This window comes from Cyprinus carpio, chromosome B9 (genome assembly GCF_018340385.1).
Source record: "Cyprinus carpio isolate SPL01 chromosome B9, ASM1834038v1, whole genome shotgun sequence".
NCBI classification, from domain to species: domain Eukaryota; kingdom Metazoa; phylum Chordata; class Actinopteri; order Cypriniformes; family Cyprinidae; genus Cyprinus; species Cyprinus carpio.
This window is the reverse complement of record NC_056605.1, coordinates 18,939,635-18,959,799: the sequence shown is the minus strand read 5'-3', so window position 1 is coordinate 18,959,799 and position 20,165 is coordinate 18,939,635. Positions and strand designations below refer to the sequence as shown.

The following is a 20,165-nucleotide window of genomic DNA, read 5'->3' as shown; positions in this document are numbered from 1 at the left end:
TTTTCTCTCCTGAAAAAACAAAGGCACAAAAGTGGCTCCCATTTGCTTGCAAGCCCCAAGAAAGCATGTGTGTGTGTATGAAGAGCAACGGGAACTGTGTGTTTGGGTCAGCATCACTTTCGCTTCCTCACTTACAATGACCCCAGTTTTAGAGCAATGCAAGAGTTTAAACTCTTGGCAGCCATCCCTATTTTTTTTATTCCCTTTCCATCTCCGTATTTCCTCCTTACTGTTTTTGGATCCTGAGCTTGGGGGTAAATCCTGCTTAGCATTGCCAGTCAATCCTGCACATGAAATCCATTTCTTGGCTTTCCCTTCTCTTAAGGATGAATCTATTCTAAAAAGCGCTTATGTATTGCGATTTTCTCCTCTCATTCATTTACCTACTGTCAGTGAAACTATACCTTCAGTTTAGCAGCATTGTTAGACCCCCAGTAAAATATTACAGACCTTACAATCATTTTCCCTGATAATATTACAGCAGTCGTGACATGTATTTTCTATCAGCTGTTAAGAATCAGAACTAGCGATGCCAGAATGTAAATGAATCACTCTTTTCATCTAATCGGTCAAACGGGTTTGCAAAAAGGTCTGAAATTGTTCACGATTTAGGATGTTTTTTTTTTTTCAGAGCATTTGCAATGGTTTCTCACTTAGAAATAGAAATAGAAACAGAACTTGCAAATGCCTTTGTTAGTGATAAAGCAGCTCTTAAGTGCGCATGCAATAAACTGTTGGTTAAGAAAATTTATATCCATTACTGTACGAATAAAGAGTATAAAAATGATATCAAAACACTTTTTGATGGTGGGCCTCAGTACTGATGAAAGGCTAGAAGGCTGGAAATTCTAATTCAAATCTAGTATTATAAAAAGCTTCATAAAAAACAAATGACAAATAGAACACAATTATTATTTTATTAAGTAAAATGTAAATAAAAAGTGTAGGACTTCTGATCTTAATCACATCACTCTCTTTCTATTAAGGACTGGACAGTATTGCCTGCATAAGAAGTCAGTTATAGAACAATACTGCCATCTATTGGAAATCTCTCTGAATCACCTCTATTTTAATACTGTACTTCAGCTGATAACTGAAACACCACCAGATTTAAGTTAAAAAAAAATAATTGTTTCAGTTAAAAGCTTTCCCAATTTTCAATGGTAACTGCTGTCAAATATGACAAAATGATTTCAGAGGTGACTTGTTGAGTATAGATAACTCTGAGAGAGTTAATAGTTGCTTGTCATAAAAAAACAAGACCAAAATGGAATATAAAACCTACATCTGAGCTTAAATCATACACGTGAAATATATATATATATAAAATGAAGTGAAATATATAAAATATATATATATAAAAATGAAGTGTGTGCTTCTTCATTAAACAAGTTACTGGATGACAAAATTATTGCACTATAAGGCTTTTACACTAATTCCGGTTTATCATCTTCTTAAACTGAGGTAACTGCTGTCAGAGACTGTTTAACAAAAGTAAGTCAGATTGGAAATCTCTCTTACTGTACTTCAGCTGATAACTGAAACACCACCAGATTTAAGTTAAAAAAAATAATTGTTTCAGTTAAAAGCTTTCCCAATTTTCAATGGTAACTGCTGTCAAATATGACAAAATGATTTCAGAGGTGACTTGTTGAGTATAGATAACTCTGAGAGAGTTAATATTTGCTTGTCATAAAAAACAAGACCAAAATGGAATATAAAACCTACATTCATTAAGGTGAGCTTAAATCATACACGTGAAATATATATATATATAAAATGAAGTGAAATATATAAAATATATATATATATAAAATGAAGTGTGTGCTTCTTCATTAAACAAGTTACTGGATGACAAAATTATTGCACTATAAGGCTTTTCACACTATCATTAATTCCGGTTTATCATCTTCTTAAACCCTGGGTCAGAGAGACTTTTAGCCCTTAGTAAAGCAACTGTGAGTTGTTAGCACTTTAACCCTGGGTTATGAAAGCTATGGTTCAGAACAGGGCTAGCACTGCTTCTGAGGGGGTAAGTGAACTGCAGTGACAAAGGATGAGCTGTACAGTTCCAGAAACATTCACATTATTTCAGTTGTTGTTTAGCATCTAAGGGGAAATGTGAAAAATGTACAATGATGACAAACTGTGTTTAAAAAGATGATGAAGTGACGTGACTTACTATGATTAATTACTAACCCATGGTCTAGCAAAGTGGCTCCTGATCTTGGAGTACCCTCAAAATTCTGCACTTTCTGGATGTCTCATCTGCTCCTTAGTAGAGAAATGGATGAGACACACAAAAAAAAAGACATACAAAATAGAGAGGGACATTACAGTTAGTGGAAAAATGTCATAAAAATAACTGACAAAAGCCTGGTTTACACAAACTTCAGTAGCTCTAGTTTCAGTTGAAATTTGATTATTGGGCATAATTTATAAACAAGCCCATTTTTGGCACAAAAGAAAATAAATCATGTTATGGTAAATCATAGTTATGACATTAAAAATAAAAAAATATATAAAGATTATATATATTAGATAGAATATATATATAAAGTCTTCTATTACATAAAAAAAGACAAAATTATTATAGAAAAATACATAGATATGTAAATTAGTGTTATTTAAATTAAATTGGAATTACATAAAATATTTCATAAATCGGCTGCAATTGTTACAAAAAAGTCAAAATTATGAGATCAATTGAAATTATGAGATGAGTCAAAGTCATGACAAAAGTCATCATTATGACAAAAAAGTCAAAATTATTAGATAAAAAGTAATAATTATGAAAAAAGTCAAAATTAATTATAATATAAAATGTTAAATGATTAGGTAAAAAATCATTATTTTGACAAAATTCAGCTTTGTTATAATTTTGATTTTATCGTATTATTATTATTGTTATTATTAATAATCATAAAATAATAATGGTTATTAATATCTACTTATTGTTAATATTACATTTACATTTATGCATTTAGCAGACGCTTTTATCCAAAGCGACTTACAGTGCATTTAGGCTAACACTTTTTCAATAACATGTGTTCCCTGGGAATCGAACCCACAACCTTTTGCGCTGCTAAAGCAGTATTAATATTAATATCATAATCTCACAAAAAGGGTGGTCATTTCCCACTGTATCCAAGGTAACTGGTTTCTTAACTGTTAGCCAGTTGCAGCACCACAGCTGCTACACAATAAAACGATCTGTACACCTCTGAATTAATAGCCGACTCATGAACAGCAAGTAGCATCACTTTGTGATATTTTACTGTTCTATAACACTCACTCTTACATTTTCTGCCATTTATATGGCAGTAATAGAGTAGCACATCATACTATTATTGTATTGTACTATTATTAAACATGGTAATGTAACCTCTATTGTAATATAATCTTCCACAAAGACTAGAATAAATTCCTAGAGCTATAAATAGATGTTTTATGAGGCACTCTCTGTGTCTGAGCTCCACAGGTTACATGGGGACACCGAACAGTATGTGCCAGACTAGCACAGCCCGTTTTCAGACTATCATCAACAAAAACGTTTTCTCAGGTATGGGTTTCCTTTGGGGTGTAAAAACGACTACCTCACATCCTCTATGAAAGACTGCCAGTGAGTTCGATCACAATGATATGTTAAATTCAACACAATCCGTGGCGAATTTGTGAATGACGAATCCTACTAATATCGCTTCTCAATATTCATGAGGCAGGCCTCGCCATTGGAAAGTTACCCGGCGAAACGTCACGACCTAATTAATATACACCAGCCAAGCTTCGCCATTGGAACATTTGGGAACGACGTCAGCGCAACATGATTAAAATTCAAAAGCTAAACCCTGCGCGCTGCGTCAAGTGTAAAGTCACTAACAGACCGCTTGAGGGTGCTGTGAGATACAAGACAGGGCTGGCGCTGTCACTGTGTGACCCCGGCTGAGAGGAGGAGGAGGGACTTACGCAGAAAACAAGCAGAAAATCTGGCAGAGGCGACAGTGAGCAAACGGCTAGCAATGGAGAGATACGAGTCAGTGGTAAAAGAGGAGAATCGTGCAGTCGCGGGAGCATGATGATATGGACAGAGCCCAGCATGCACCAAGTCTCCGTTAGTAATCTTTCAAATCTGAACGCAAAAGGGGTGGACGCAACCCAAGAGCGGAAACAAAGGCGCTTTGGTTTGAAAAAAAAATCCGTCTGTAAAGAAGGGGGATAATTGGTGAGCAACAATTTCAGTTTTCAGAGGTTTGGTTTTAAAAAGACACCGCGCATCACACGCGGAGGGACGCTACAGTTGTGCTGTTCTGTGTTGAACTAATCGATCTGATGTGTGCTGCTGTGTTGCACTTCTGCAACATTGCGCTAGAAGCTGGTCGGGAATCCAGTTTATTATACACGAAATGTCACTTGCCTTGTTAGTGTCCTCTGTGTCTGTCTCGATCAGCTGCCCCACTAACTTACGGTCTGCGTCGAATTTAGCTTTCCCAGATTTGCAGCACAGTATTTTCTTCTAGTCGAGACAGTTCAGTGGTCATTCACATGGCCAGGCATGTCCCGTGTGACGGCCGATGGGTTAAAGTTAAGCTAAATAAACCCAACACTCGGTATAATTCGTATTAGGAAGCTATCACGTCTGATTTTGTAACTGTCTTTTATTGTTATTTCTGATATGTATACAATATTGTTGCTGGTTGACAGTTCAGTAAACGTGGATCTTTCCATTTGTCTACTCTTTCAAAGCCTCCCTCGGTCATCCCTGGTTTAAAAAACAAACAACAACAACACGTAAACCAGTTTGCCATTCTTAGTTACTGGTTTAGATGAGTTTTGGACACTTTTCAGTTAAAGCAGTGAGACCAGCTGGCTGACCAGTTAAACCATCTGAACACAAGGTTGGACAGGCTGTGAGACCACATAAGTTGGTTTGGTGCTTTTTCAGCTGTAAAAGTAATAATGATTTTTTTTTTTTCATGTTTTTTGGACTATTGTTTTTACTGACAGCAAAACAGTCAACTGCCTAGTGCAAAAGTTTATTGCATGGCCTAATGAAGTAGGTGTCTGTTGTATATTTGTAGTGTAATTTAGTGTAAAATAATAATGTTTTCCAGTAAATGTTTTTGTCCAGAGCTGCCACAGTTTGATTCAGTCCAATATCTCCCAGTAGTGGGTTAAAATGTGTCATACCATAACATGACTATTAAATATGTAACATAAGGAGAACTACTTCTTTATGTGTCAATAAATAACACTGGTATGCTACTCTTTATTAATGAATAGTTTATTTAAATGTACAAGTTTCTGAACTCTCATTCACTACCACATTTAATGAAAACACTGCGACTGCTAGGCTGATGATAAAGTTAGCTTAGCTGCTCATGTAGAGCCTAGTGTTTGTGCTGAAAAAGAAATCAAGCAAGAAAGACTGAGACGGACACTTTGATGTTTCATTTGAGTGGATAGGAGGTGTGTATTTGGACAAGGCTGATTAGAAGCGTTGTTTTGCACCATATGGACGAAGATGTACTCCGTACAGCTTCCTGTGGAGAATGAGATTGTGTATGTGATTTTTGTATGATGGAGGGAGTAAGCAGGATTCATCCGTAATAAAGTTTATTTTGCCTGGCTATGCTCATCACATGTTACGTGTACTTTTGGGATGCGTTGTTTGGTCTGATCTGTACCACAGAGGCAAAATGATCAAGGAGACAGCCAAATGGAGGTCTTGCATATTCATTTGTGAAGAATAAAAGTACAAAACTAAAACAGATTTTACAGATGACCTGTGCTCTGATAAGGTGTGCAGTACTTTGAGAAAATGCTGATCATGTGCTTTCCATTCACCTTTGAACTCTGTTTTTCAAAGGTGAGGTGTATGCATTCTACAAAGATTAAGAATTTGCTTGGATGCAGTGCATTCAATGTTGAATGCAACGTAAGTCGTTTTGGATGAAAGTGTCTGCATACAGTTCTTTTAGTTTGGTGTTAGATAAGAGGTGTAATTTAGAGGATTGCACCTCTCTCCGACTTTGCAAAATTCAACTGCTCAATTGTTTATTTTGTCGAAAAATGTAAACTATATTATCGCCCAGCTCTAATCTACTACATGCAACCGTGAAGCATGAAGATTTTAAGATATCATAAACATGTAACATCATGATTTTCTGTAAAGCTGCTTTTAAACAATGTGTATTGTGAAAAGCATTATACAAATGGATTAGATTTATTCTATGCTCAGGATTCAGCATTTCAGTTGCATTTTCTTTATTAAAGGAGTCATCTGCCTGCTAATTAAAGCAGTAGCACTTGTATGTACAGTAGCTCGCTCCCTTTCCCAGAGTCTGTAAATTCATGTAAGTGATGAAGAGAACAGATTTGCATAGTTTGACCTCATTTTTATGTGTTCATTTTCTGTCATTAACACATTTAGTTTTTGACTCGTTACATTTAATTGTTGTCTTTCAGGTCCCTCAGTATGAGTCGAGATGGCTGGAGAAAGAAAGCCAGTGAAGATGATGGGTGGGGAGGACGGGTGAGAGTCTGTTGTTCTTTATTATGAAATGTGTTTATTATTGAAAACAGGAAGCCTCGGCAGCTGTTTTTTAACAGTTCTCTTTTGTGCTGTGTTGTCTTTCCAGCCTGCCCCTCTAAACATTGTAAATGTATTATTTTTGCTGTAATTTTAACTTGTCCTTAAATCCCCTCATAACCATTGACTACCAGTCGAACATTCCCCTTCACGTGAGAGCTGGTGTGTGTGTGTATGTGTGTTGATGCTGAAGTCTAGACAGGTTTTGATTTGTATTACACCAGTGAGAAATCTCAATTTTCCTCACTAGTGACCAGCACCTCTGCTCTGCCGCCACAGTCCGAGCAGGGCGAGAAAATTGATATGCTTCAATGTCCTCGTGTTCCTCAGGCATTACCAGAACCACACTAGCATAAACAACTCCAAGAGCTTCTGTCTGCACTGATAACATTTCACAACATTTCCCTATAATATGACAACCATAATGTGTTGCCACCAAATCTGAGAACCAAAAGGGTGGAGCTTGTGCAATTTGTTGATATTCAGTCAATAATTAAGTAATTTGCTGGCATAATGCAGATGCGAAAGTGAAGCCAGTGTATGTACAGTATGACAATTATTTTGTGCAGAATTTTTTTAATTTAATTAAACCGCACATTGGTTGCCTTCAGGCCTTGTGTGTTTTCCTATCTCCGGTTATATTAATTAAGTTCAGGGGAATTTCCTGTCAGTACAGGTGGAGCGAGTGAGTGTTTTTGTGTGTCTGAGTCTGTTTATTGGTTCAGGCTTAACTCTTGAATCCCAGCGTTCCATCCATTGCCATGGAGACAGAGTCGCCGTGCCAGCAGGGCAGACTTGCACCTCCAGTCTCATTGAATGTCTGATGTGTAATCAAACGCTTGCATGTCTATATTGCAGTCTGTTCATTTTTTACAGGGGTTAGGATTGCTTTTACTGTATAAGTGTATGCATAGTCTGTGTGTGCTCTCTGCTTTGCCTTACTACTTGATCTTATGAGATTGTGTTGATGTGAGTGGGATTTTTTTTTATTTTATTGGGATTATAAATCAAATTAACTTCATAGGTTTGTTTGTTGAATTTTTTAGGGTGGTTACATGGCTGCAAAAATCTCTAAGCTTGAGGAGCAGTTTCAGAAGGATGCCCCGAGAGAGAAGCAGAAAGATGGAACTTCCTCCTGTATCTTCAATGGTGTGGCTATCTACGTCAATGGATACACAGGTCAGATCTCTTCCAGCATCCTCACCACCCACGTGTGCTGTGATAACAAACGTGAACAGAAAAACAAACTTTCTTCCTTAATTGTTATTTTTTTTATTTGTGTTTTATTATAAATGTTAATACTAATATTTAATAGGAACAGTATTTTACATTATTATAGAGATATTATTATTATCATTAACATTATTATTTTTGTTATTCTATTAATTACATTTTTCATTAATAAATATTATTAAAACAATAGTTCACCAAAAAATACTGTCCTTAAGTACTCACCCTCATGTCGTTCCAAACCTGTAAGACCTTTGTTCATCTCTGGAACACAAATTAAGATATTTCTGATGAAATCCAAAAGCTCTCTGACCCTCCATACAGAGCAATGTATCTGAAATGTTCCCAGACATGAGGGTGAGTAATTCATGACAGAATTTTAATTTTTGGCTGAACTATCAATAATACTCAATAATAACAGTATTGTTGTTTATATGTTTTTATAGACAAGGATTTGCAAAATCTATTGGAAAAATGGGAAACACTTTAGTATAGGGACCAATTCACACTATTAACTAGTTGCTTATTAGCATGCCTATTAATAACATATTGGCTGTTTATTAGTACTTATAAAGAACATATTCTACATGACCATATTTTAAATTCCTAAGCAGCAAATTAGTAGTTTGCTGAGGTAAAAGTCATAGTTAATGGTTTATTAATAGCGTGAATTGGACCTTACAATAAAATGTGACCAAAAAATGAAGTTGAATGATTCGAAAGAAATGTTGCTGGCAGGATTCGAGCCTGTGTTTACCATTCAAGCACTATAGCTGAATGTGTCAGGATGATGAGAGTTGTGCTATCTTGTATTGTGTATTTTTTTGTATGTAGATCCCAGTGCGGATGAGCTGCGTAGGCTGATGATGCTGCATGGTGGGCAGTTCCATCTCTATTACACTCACTCCAGAACTACACACATCATTGCCACCAACCTGCCCAACAGAAAAATACAAGAGCTCAAGGGAGAGAAAGTAGTGCGGCCAGAGTGGATCACAGACAGGTGTGTGTTTATGTGTACTTTGCAGGTTATAGAAGCACAATAATATATACATACTAATTTTTTTTTTTTTTTTTGCTTTTGTGCAGTATAAAGGCAGGCCGACAACTTTCATACGTCCAATATCAGCTCTATGCAAAGCAAAAAAGCTTGAACTTTACCAGTATTTGTGCACGAGGAAAGCCAGATCTGTCATCCACCAGTGACCCATTCAAACCCAGTCCAAGCCACCCCCAGTCAGACAGCATCAAACCTCAGCCCAGCCACACTCAAACCCTCTCTAAAGAAGTTCTCAAATCCACTCACACTAACCACACAGCCAACTTCACTGAGCGAACCAATCACCAGCTAGATGTCAGACTGTGAGTATGCTTGATAAACAGGGATCCATTGGCACGTGTGAATGTCAAATGCTGCATGTATTTGAAAGAAAGAAATGATTCTGCTGCTTTAAGATATAACATGCAACACAACAAATAGATTTTTTTTTTTGTTGTTAATTGATCATATTGATCATTTTTGGATATAGATTGGCCAAGATCGGATATTAAATTGCATGTTTTCATTCACCTAGTATTACATTTAGATTACATGTGTTGTCATGTAATCTTTAAAAACAGTAATAATTGAAAAAACACTGTCAAGTGTACTATTTATTATTTATTATCATTTTATCAGCCATTTTTCAGTTATCTGCTATAACAGGTAAAGAACTTTTCAATTTATCGTATTGGCCTGCTGGTCAGATAAGACTGCTCCGACGCTAAGTTTTTACACCCCTTCTGTATACTTAAAGGATTAGTTCGCTTCTGGAAGTGAACTAATTCTTTAAATAAAAACATTTGGGAAATTATTTAATTATGTATTTTTTTGTCCTCTCTCTTTTTGTCTTGCAGAAATGGTTCCTGTAGCATAATCTTTGAGGAGGATACAGAGAGGCCTAGAGTTAATGGGATTCATGATGGAGATGATGAGACCTGTGCCCCTTTGCCAAGAGGCTCACAAGACACTTTGTTAACTAATGGTTATGTACACCCTGTGAATGGTGCCTTAAAGCCTCAGGACTCTTTTACAGAACATTCTCCACATGTTGTTGACACAGGTTCCCATCACACTCACCTCCCACAGACTGAAAGCAGGGATAGGGAGGAGCCCAGCTGTTCTTCTGCTGGGTCAAAATCAACTTCCCATCAGAGGTCCTTAATATCCACTGCCAGTCCTGCAAAGCAGCCTGGTCTTGACAATATGCAAAAGGACCTCCATCCAAAACCACGATCTAATCCAGGAACTTCAGCTGCTCCTCAGAAGGGGAATCTTCACGATCAGACAAGAGTTCGACTAAATGGGAGCTATCACACAACCCCTAACTCCTCCAATCTTGCAGACTCTAGTAATCATCCAGGAAAGTCGGGCCAAGGAGCAGAGGCTGGAATCATATCAGAGTTCTTTTCTCACTCAAGGCTGCATCATATTTCTACGTGGCGAAATGAGTTCTCAGAGTATGTCAATGCCCTTCAGAGCAGGAGGCGAGCTGCAAGAGGAGCTGTTTTCTCTGGAAAAGAGAAACTGAAGAAGCTCAAAGCTAATTGCAGTTCAGGTATCTTGTCTTTGTGGTTTATGTTCGTATATTTCTTTAATGTTGTTGAGAAGCATGTGTCTTTGCGATGCAGCATTTTGCCAAAAAAAAAAAGTTTCTTTCTCTTTGACCCAGGTTCCTTAATGGCTGCTCCTCAGGTGCGTCAATCCTGCATTCTTCATGTGGATATGGACTGCTTTTTTGTGTCAGTAGGGATCAGACACCGACCAGATCTCATAGGTACGTTTCAGTGAATTGGAGGGAAGTGCTGAAGTTTCTTGTTGCAGCATGTTGACTTTGATAAACTAAGCTTTACTGATGGTCAATCTGTACTCCAGGGAAACCGGTTGCGGTGACTAGTAACCGTGGTCCAGGCCGTGTTGCACAGCGACCTGGTGCAAATCCTCAGCTTGAGTTTCAGTACTACCAGAGGAAACAGAAACAGTATAGGAAAGGTAAGCTCAGGTTCTAGGAGGAAGATGTTGGTTAAATTTTGCTTGAAGTCTAGAATGAATTTCTTTTTTGAAGTTTGAATTTAGGTGACCATTGTTCTCTCTGCTTTAGAGAAGACAGATGGTGATCTTGAGATGACCCCATTTCCACAATGTGATGAAGTTCCCAGTAATGGAGTGGATCTGGACCTGGCTGCCCTCTCAATGGCAGAGATTGCATCTTGCAGTTACGAGGCCAGGTATTCATTGTAAACGTGCAATATGAACCCTCCAAAAAAGATTGTAAAATTGACATGTCTGTATCTGCCAAATATCCATTCCATTTTTAAAATAGTAAATACTAGGTGAGTGATTCTCATCTTTTTTAATTGTCCACAGCAATATTTGAAGGCCCCCCATTTAGGCTAATACTGTAGGTTTCCATTGGTTCATCTGCTTTAATTAAAGTTTTGTTTTCAAAACTTTTTTTCTAATTTACAGAAACTAGAATTGTCCTTAGATTAAAATAAGTAGCTAAATAATTATAATTCAGATTAAATAATTTTCAGAATTACAGAAGTTTCACAAGCTAAATGTTCTTCTGGGATCCCAATTTTCTTAATTTATTTGTTTTTGTATTACTGTATAAGATTTTTTTAAATACTTTAGAATGTCTACCTGATTAAATCATTTGGAGCATTGCACAACAAGAAAATATTGTATTCTTTAAAAATAAGTCAATGGCATTTTAATATTTTAAATTCCCCAGGGTTTTCTCCAAGTTACACTTCTAATTTAGGCTTCCTCATACAGTATACCTTGATCATCTAAGCCCATAATGTTTCATTTTTTAAAACTTATTCTAATGCTTATTTTGTCTTATTTTGAGGCTCCCTGGTTGAGAACCACAGATATAGATGGATTCAAAGCTAATAGACTATTAGAGACCACAAACATGTTTTTCTAACATGTGCTGTCTTTAATACAGTATGACTTCCAGCAGTACCTGTTACTCTGTTTTTCTCTCTAATAGGCAGGCTGGTGTGAGAAACGGCATGTTCTTTGGCCGGGCTAAGCAGCTCTGTCCTGATCTGCAGTCTGTGCCATATGACTTCCAGGCATATAAAGAGGTGGCACTGTCCATGTATGAGACCCTGGCCAGGTACCAGATATAATGTTTGTTGCAACTTTTTTTGCATTGCTACATTAATCCTAATGCCAGCAGACAAAGGAAACAATTCTTTTGCTTCATGGTTGCTTGTTTTATAGTTACACGCATAACATTGAGGCACTAAGTTGTGACGAGGCGCTGGTAGATGCCACAAATCTTCTGGTTGAGGTGGGAGTTAACCCTGATGATTTGGCTCAGGCCATCCGTGAAGACATAAAGGAAAAGACTGGTTGCTCTGCCTCAGTTGGAATGGGTAAGAGAATTTATTTACTGACCCACACTTTGTTCCAAACCTTTATGACTTTCTTTCTTCCATTGAACTTTTTAAGAATGTGCTGTTATTTCTCATTTCCCTGCAACTGCAATGAACAGGTATATTGAAATGATGCAAAGTGCCATAAAAGTAGCATAAACCTCATAAGCTGTATTGTGTAAGTCTTCTATAGCCATACAATAACATTGTGCTTTTCTCATGAACTCTTGTGAACATGCCAAAGTCAGGTACAGTGAAACAACTTTAGTTTGTTACTCACACTAAGCTATTGTATCGCTTCAGTAAACTTACAATGCTTAAACTTTTTTTTTTTTGGAGCTCGAGAGTTCCAGTCCTCATTTACTTATTTCTACTTTGAAAAGAGTGGCCAGGATATTCTTTTAAAATTCACCTTCCGCAAAAGTCATAAAGGTTTGGAACAACATGTTTAATGGCAATGGTTTTTTTTTGTTGTTGTTATGAAGTTGCTAGTATTCCTTTATTTTTGTAAGCTTTTTTTGTAACTTCCCTTATACTTCTTAATAGGTTCCAACATCCTTCTTGCTCGGATGGCAACCCGTAAGGCAAAACCAAATGGGCAGTACTTCCTGAGATCCGAGGAAGTGGATGATTTTATCAGGGATCAGCCTGTATCCAGTTTGCCTGGTGAGAACAGAGCATTCAATACCATTCAAAAGTTTAGGTAGTTTGGAACGACTTTGAAATGTTTTTAAAAATTCATATCTTATTCTCAACAAGGCTGCATTTATTTTATAAAAAAAATATATATATATATATATATATATGATATATTACACATTTATAAGGTATAAATATATATATATATTGACTGACACATTTTAAGGATTCTTTGAAGAAATTTACACATTTTCAGGATTCTTTGAAGAATAGAAAGTTCAGAAAAACAACATTTATTTTGAAATGAATTTGTAACACTAAATGTCTGTACTATCACATTTAATCAATTTAATAAAAAAAAAAAATCTTTCTGGGCTCATACATTCGAATGGTAGGGTATTTTAATCTGAATGCAGAGTTTTACAGTGGAATTTATTGCTATTATTTATTTGTGTATGTCTGGACCGGTGCTTCTGTGTTCTTATGTGCAGGTGTGGGTCGCTCAATGAGCTCCAAGCTGACCTCCCTGGGAGTGAGTACCTGTGGTGACCTGCAGCAGTTGTCCATTTCTCGACTGCAGAAGGAGTTTGGGCCAAGGACAGGACAGACGCTTTTCCGTTTTTGCAGAGGACTGGATGACAGGCCTGTGCGCAGCGAGAAGGAGAGAAAGTCTGTGTCTGCAGAGATGAACTACAACATTCGGTTCACACAGGTTTTGAAGTATACAAGTTATAGCAATCATTGCAAATCATCCTGTATCTGTCATTGTCCTCAGTCTGTTGACCTCTGTCATAAGTTTCCCATCACCTCTAATACTTGGCTAGGTTGAAGAGGCGGAGTCTTTCCTTACAGACCTATCTATGGAGGTGCAGAAGAGGTTGGAGGGGGCGGGGCTTAGAGGTCGCCGGATTACACTGAAGGTCATGGTGCGGAAACCAGGGGCTCCAGTAGAGCCAGCCAAATATGGTGGCCATGGGATATGTGACAACTTTGCCAGGTGACTTGCACCAGGATAAAGTAACAATGTGCTCTATTATATGCACTACAGATAATTTCTAATGTGACACATCTGAGTGAGGTTGAGTTTGTTGGTTGTTGATTGGATGGAAGCAGATCTGAATGCAAGCTTGCAGTTGTTTTGGGAGAAAGCATTGGTGTTTAAGCAGACTAATGAGTAGAGATTCAAGTTATGCCATATTGATTAAGAATTATGGAAAAATTAAACATGCATTGAAGAATCGTTCACAATAAGTTTAATAACATGCATTTAGAAAACAGGCTGAATTTCCATTTAAAATTCTTGCTAATAAGCTCAAGGTAATTAATTTCATGTTGTAGTCAAAACTAAAATTCTATACAATTTTGTCTAAATAAAAAAAACTAAAACACTAAAATCAGTTATTTTAAATTCTGCAAGAGAATTAAGGCACATTATGAAAAAAATATTTTCAGTTTTTATTATAATTTTTTTTTAAATACATGAATAAATTATTAGTGTTTTTCAGTATTAACTTTGTTACATAACAGCGAAGGTAATTTAAATGTAAAAAGCAAAAATGAGCATGCACAATTAAACATCCAGTATCAACTGGTACAGCTTTATTTAGCTTTAAATAAGATCGTTAAAGCTGCAGTCCGTAACTTTTTTTTTTTGGTTAAAAATTATTTGAAATCAATATTTGAGCAAGTACATAACCAGCCAGTGTTCAAAACTGTCGCTTTACTTTTTACAGTTCAAAGGGAGCATAATTTGCTCTCTGAGTTAAAAGAATTTCTTAATATGAAATTCAAATGGTATGACAATTAGAGATTAGACTGTACAGAAATTGATATCTGCATGCTAATACACACTATAGGCAATGCCTAACCGATCTTTAGATTAAATCACCATTGGTAGCGCAATTTATTATAATGCTTTTTTCCTCAGGTGGTCAGATAAAACATGGCAGACTTGTTACTTACTTGTTCAGATGAAAATAAACAGTGAAAATTCTTATTTGGGTCATATATTCCAAGACATAGGCTAGAATCTGTGATCGCGAAGTACAGTTAATATCGGCTAGATTACTAAGTATAAGATTGATAGATTAATAATTATAAGATTATTAGATTTGTGTTTGCTGGAGCCGTGCTGGCGCACAACCCACGCAAAGAAAATAATTCTGCGAACAGCAGCAAGTGCAGGTTTTCAAACAGAGATGGCGACAAAGAAGCAAAACTTACAGACTGCAGCTTTAATATTGACTGATAACCAAACTATTTTTGATATACGTTTGACATTCACATTACTGTCACATTGCAGGTCTGTTTTACTTGCTCAGCCCACAGACAGTGGTCAGCTGATTGCCGCTGAAGCCATTAAGCTATTCCATGGCATGAAATTGCATGTAAAGGACATGAGGGGAGTGGGACTGCAGGTGCAGCAGTTGGAGGGATCACATGCAAACCCATCAGGACAAGGATCCTCTCGTGGTCGCTCGATCAAAGACCTGCTGCTGGCCAAACAGCCTGCCCACAACCCCAAGAAAGACCCTCTAGCGCCACAAGGTTGGTGATTAGGACAGGGTTCTTCAAATCCAGCCCTGGCCTGTCCTGCAGAGTTTTAAATCTAATCCTGGTCAAACACACCTACTGGTTGCTCTGAATACCTTGATTTTCTCACTCAGATGTGTTTGATTAGGGCTGAGCTAAACTCTGCAGGTCCAGATTTGAAGAACCCTGGATTTATAGGATGCGTGTAGGATTTATGTTGGTATCTACAGTAACTCTTAACATGCCTTCCTTGTTGCTTGTATTTTAGATGGTTTAACCAGCCCTTCTTCATCCAGAGCTTGCTCTTCCAGTCAGGAGACAGTTACCCCTCCATCCTCACCACCTTCCACCAGCTCGGATCCAATGCCTGGAACAAGTAAAGGAGGACTTCACCATCCACACACCCCCAACCATGTCAGGACATGCCTAAACATCACCATTGAGGTGCCATCTCCCTCTCAGGTTAGATTCTCCTTGCTTTGATGCAACTCTGAAACAAAAAGTACACAGACTATGCCTAATATCCAGACAGCAAGGTCATCTTCTTATAAGAAATACTTTTATTAAAAAAAGATGCATTACATTGATCAAAAGTGACAGTCAATATATTTATATATATTTCTAATGCTCTTCTTTTGAACTTTCTATTCATCAAAGAATCCTAATGTATTTGTAAAAATGTATCAGTTGCAACAAAAAAGCAGCACAACTGTTTTCAACATTGAATGCTCAGCATATTAAAATGATTTTTAAAGGATCAGTTCACATTGAAGACTAGAGTAATGGCTGCTGAAAATTCAGCTTTGTCATCACAGGAATAATTACATTTTAAATTATGTGAAAATAGAAAATGTTATTATTGCGCTTTTAAATAGTAAAAATATTTAACAGTATTGTTGCTATTTTTGCTGTTTTCAAAAAAATGTAACATTTTAGCGCCCTCAGTCTTCTGAATGGTAACATACCAAATGAATTGTAAGCCCCTGTTTTCCCTTTGATTTAGGTGGACCAGTCTGTTTTAGAGGCTTTACCTGTAGACATAAGGAAACAGGTGGAGCTGTCCTGGAGACACAGAGAGGAGCAGCCCAGTACCTCGTCTCATCTCTCAACCCCACCTCGAACCTCCTCTTCTCCACCTCCAGGTCCATCGCTTGGCACCCTTGTACTGCAGCTCCCACACCAGCCAGGTCAACCATGCACAACGGGCATTATACTAGAGCTCCCTGACTTCTCCCAGGTACATGCTATTAACATCCCAACCACAGGGAGGAAACATGGTGAAATGACCATCAGAGACTAGTATTTTAGATATCCTAACCAGAACTTTTAACAGGTTGACCCAGATGTGTTTGCAGCTCTTCCCAGAGAGCTTCAGGAAGAGCTGTGCTCTGCTTATAGAAACAAGAGAAACGCTCAAGCCCATGTTCAAGCTCAAAGCAGCGCTGGTGAGTAAAAATGAATAGGGGTGTGCAAGATATCTGCACCATTTACATACATTTACTGCATCTCTTGAAGAGTGTTTTCCCTTTAAAGGGATAATTCACCCAAAAAGAGAATTGTTATTGTTTACTCGCCTTTGTCGTTCCAAACCTGTGTGAGTTTCTTTCTTATGTTGAACATAAAATAAAATACTTTGAAGAATGCGGGTAATCAAGCAATCAAACTATTCCTTTAGGGCCAAATGTCAGAAAGAGTTGCTTTGCATGTATATAATAGTAAAAATGAGTTTTCGTTAATTTCTTAAAAACACAGTGTAGATCTGAAATGTCTTTTAGAACTTTTTTTTAATTGTATACCTTGTGTAATTTTTTCAGAGATCGCCATGAAAATAGCCTTGATGATGGCATGGCGTTAAAAAGTGAATAACATGACACTTTTCAGCTTATCGATTTAATATTATTAACCAAGTAATTAACCAGAGTTAAGAATGAAGTAATTAACCACTACCACAAACCATACACAATGTCTCTAACCTTGCTCTTTTGTTTCTAGTCATGCAAAAAAACACATTTCCTCAATTAAAGCAGCCTGCAGTGGGGAAACTGAAGCACCGCTACAAAAAGAGAAATGCTAGTCCTGCCAAAAAAGGGCCAAGTCCACTAAAAAAACTATTTCCTGGAAACAGCCCTGCCAAATCCAGCCCCTCCAAAACACTTCCTCTGCCACTCAAACAGCCAGGCCTCAAAGTAAGCCTGTTTACTTCTGTTTATCTATAATATCTTCAGCCACTTGATACACTTTAAATACATCCTTGTTCACAATTTTGGGGGGAAAAATGTATTTGTCTGAGATGTTTTTCATTGGTAGACAGAAAATGTACAGTGCCCGTCCTCTTCGAGCACAGATGTACCAGAGACGCTGTCCAAATTTAATCCTCGCCCAGTCCCAACCCTAGCTGGAGCTTATGAATTCAGTGACATCAGAACTCTGCTTCGTGAATGGGTCACCAGCATCTCAGGTATGGCAGAACAAGACCTTTTTACATACCAGTATATATTTGCATTGTGCAGTTGGTTTATTTATGTGGCACTGCACATTCACAGAACCTATGGAAGAGGACATTCTCCAGGTGGTGAAGTACTGCACAGAACTCGTGGAAGATAAAGACCTGGAGAAACTCTGCCTTGTCATCAAATACATGAAGAGGTATAGCTCGAATTCTTCCTGGCTGATTTTTTTGTGTGTGTGTTACTATTGTGTTACCATGTTTTTATTTCAAGTAAATGCTGCTCTTTTAAACTTTGAATATTCATAAAAATAAAAAAAAAATCTTGAAAAAATGTCACTGTTCTCAATATTATTCTTATCAATGTTTCTTAAGCATCAAATCAGCATATTAAAATGATTTCTAAAGGATCATGTGACAAATAGCATTTTTCTATTTCGAGATTATTTCAAGATTATTCTATTTTTAATGTTGTTGTTTTTTAATAGCAATGCAGCTTGGGTGAACATAAGATACTTCTTTCAAAAACATTTTAAAATCTTACTGACCCCAAACCTTTGAACAGTAGTGTAGGTTGATTGGGCCTTTCTTTATAAAAATTGTTCATTGTTTTAACTGTTGGTTTCAGACTTATGCAGCAGTCCCCAGAGTCAGTATGGAGCATGGCCTTTGACTTCATCCTTGACAATGTGCAGGTAGTGGTACAGCAAACTTATGGTAGCACTCTGAAGATCACATAGGAGGACCGTCCTAACCTCAGTCACTGTGACATCAGCCCAGACCTGCCACCTCATCATGACGTGTGAGAGACAACAAAACCACTCGAGTCTGCCAATCATCGTAGCATCGCTTGTCCTCTCCTCAGAGAACACAGAGGACGAGATCATGCCAGTGATGATGAAGAACAGATGAGCATACCAGCTACATTCAGAAGCAGCTGAACACTAATAATTTTTTTTTTCATCATGATGTCAATTCTAGACTAATGTCTAGAGGTATTTTGGTAACACTTTTTAGTCAGGTTGGATTTGTTAACATTATTTAACGCATCAAGTGGCATGAACTAACACTGAATATTTTTTGACAGAATTTATTAATCTTGGTTATTGTTAATTCATACATGTACTATTTTACTAGTTCTTGCTAGTTACTAATGCATTAACCAATATTAGCATATTAACTACATTTGTAACATTTATATGAAAAGATTAACATTTTACAGCACTTTTAATCTTGGTTAAAGCATTTTTGATTTTTTGATTTTTGATTTTAGTTCATTTTAACTGTTGGGTTAACTAATATTAACATGTACAACCTGGTTCTAAAATGTTACCAGAAGTTTTTGTTTTTTGAATGTTTTAAATGCACTTACTATCCTCAACCAAGCAAAGCAAGCCTCTTTGCTTTCTGTTAAAGTTTTTGATTTTTTTCTTGTCTTTCTTTTCTTAATTTCTCGTACTCCAGAACGTATTTATCTTGAAAGCCTCAGAAGTATTTACAGACTTTGTAGCAAAGCAAAATGGAGTGGCATGTTATTTGCCTTTTGGTATGAGATGTCAGTCGGGGAATAAAAGTGCAAATCGTATCAAAGTCAGTTTAGCATGTGGATACTAACATTTTATGTAAAGCTAACATTTATGTTTTTCTAGAAAATTATTACTCCTTCCTAATGATCGTTTCTTATTGTGTGTTTGTCTGTATGTGTAAAAGAGCTAAGAGAGAGATAAATATTTATGAAGAAAAATATTGGCCAGGTTAATTTTACTGAATTGAATTTCAAATGTCCCGTCATGCTTCTCAGTCTTTTCTAAATTTGTGGATGTGGTGCTGGAAGAAAGGAAGGGTTTTTCAATCAGGTGGATGTGAACTGCATAATGGGTCAAGGTGGATTCTTCAGTGCGACATTTTTGTCAAGTCTTGTTCAATGTAGGTTTGGCTTTATGTATTAACAGAATGTTCATAGTCCTCAAAGTTTGTACTTTCTTGGTTTTAAGAAACTGTTCAAGAGACAGACATCTGTTATCACATATTATCATGACATTACAGAGAAGGAAGGCCTAAAAATTCATATTTGGTCAAAAATCTGTCATGACAGAATGACCCGTGCCTGAAGACCTGAAGCTGTGACAAAATTTGTACGTTTTCTAAATTTACAAATAAATTTGGATAAGTGATACTTTCTTTTTTTGTGTGCGTGTATTTATGATTTGTGGATCAGGCTGAAATTGATCTATAAACAACGTCACCAACAATGATAATGTAACAAAAACATATGCTAAGCTAAACATATGCTAAAGA

At 36.9% G+C, this 20,165-nt stretch overlaps 1 protein-coding gene across 2 annotated transcripts; it reads left to right on the top strand.

The window, feature by feature from the left end:
- Positions 1-3,878: 3,878 nt before the first annotated feature.
- LOC109096959 (DNA repair protein REV1-like) lies at positions 3,879-19,423 on the top strand. 2 transcript variants are annotated; one of them, XR_006155621.1, is made up of 22 exons: positions 3,879-4,222; positions 6,466-6,532; positions 7,636-7,768; positions 8,654-8,822; positions 8,909-9,181; positions 9,716-10,416; positions 10,531-10,635; positions 10,734-10,850; positions 10,960-11,086; positions 11,860-11,988; positions 12,096-12,250; positions 12,797-12,916; positions 13,381-13,601; positions 13,714-13,886; positions 15,192-15,436; positions 15,690-15,883; positions 16,425-16,658; positions 16,755-16,866; positions 17,414-17,607; positions 17,733-17,879; positions 17,965-18,067; positions 18,496-19,423. XR_006155621.1 is itself a non-coding variant. In XM_019110651.2 (22 exons), the coding sequence occupies exons 2-22, from the start codon at positions 6,476-6,478 to the stop codon at positions 18,605-18,607; spliced, it is 3,825 nt and encodes a 1,274-aa protein (XP_018966196.2). In that variant the 5' UTR covers positions 3,881-4,222; positions 6,466-6,475; the 3' UTR covers positions 18,608-19,423. The 2 variants fall into 2 exon arrangements, 1 of the variants encoding a protein (XP_018966196.2); XM_019110651.2 differs by having other exon boundaries at positions 3,881-4,222; positions 17,729-17,879.
- Positions 19,424-20,165: the final 742 nt, after the last annotated feature.

Coding starts and splice junctions, on each gene's coding strand:
- LOC109096959 (XM_019110651.2), top strand. CDS start 6,476: ATGAGTCGAGATGGCTGGAGAAAGAAAGCCAGTGAAGATGATGGGTGG. Junction 9,182..9,715: donor CACCAGCTAGATGTCAGACT/GTGAGTATGCTT, acceptor TTTGTCTTGCAG/AAATGGTTCCTGTAGCATAA. Junction 16,867..17,413: donor TCAAGCTCAAAGCAGCGCTG/GTGAGTAAAAAT, acceptor TTTTGTTTCTAG/TCATGCAAAAAAACACATTT.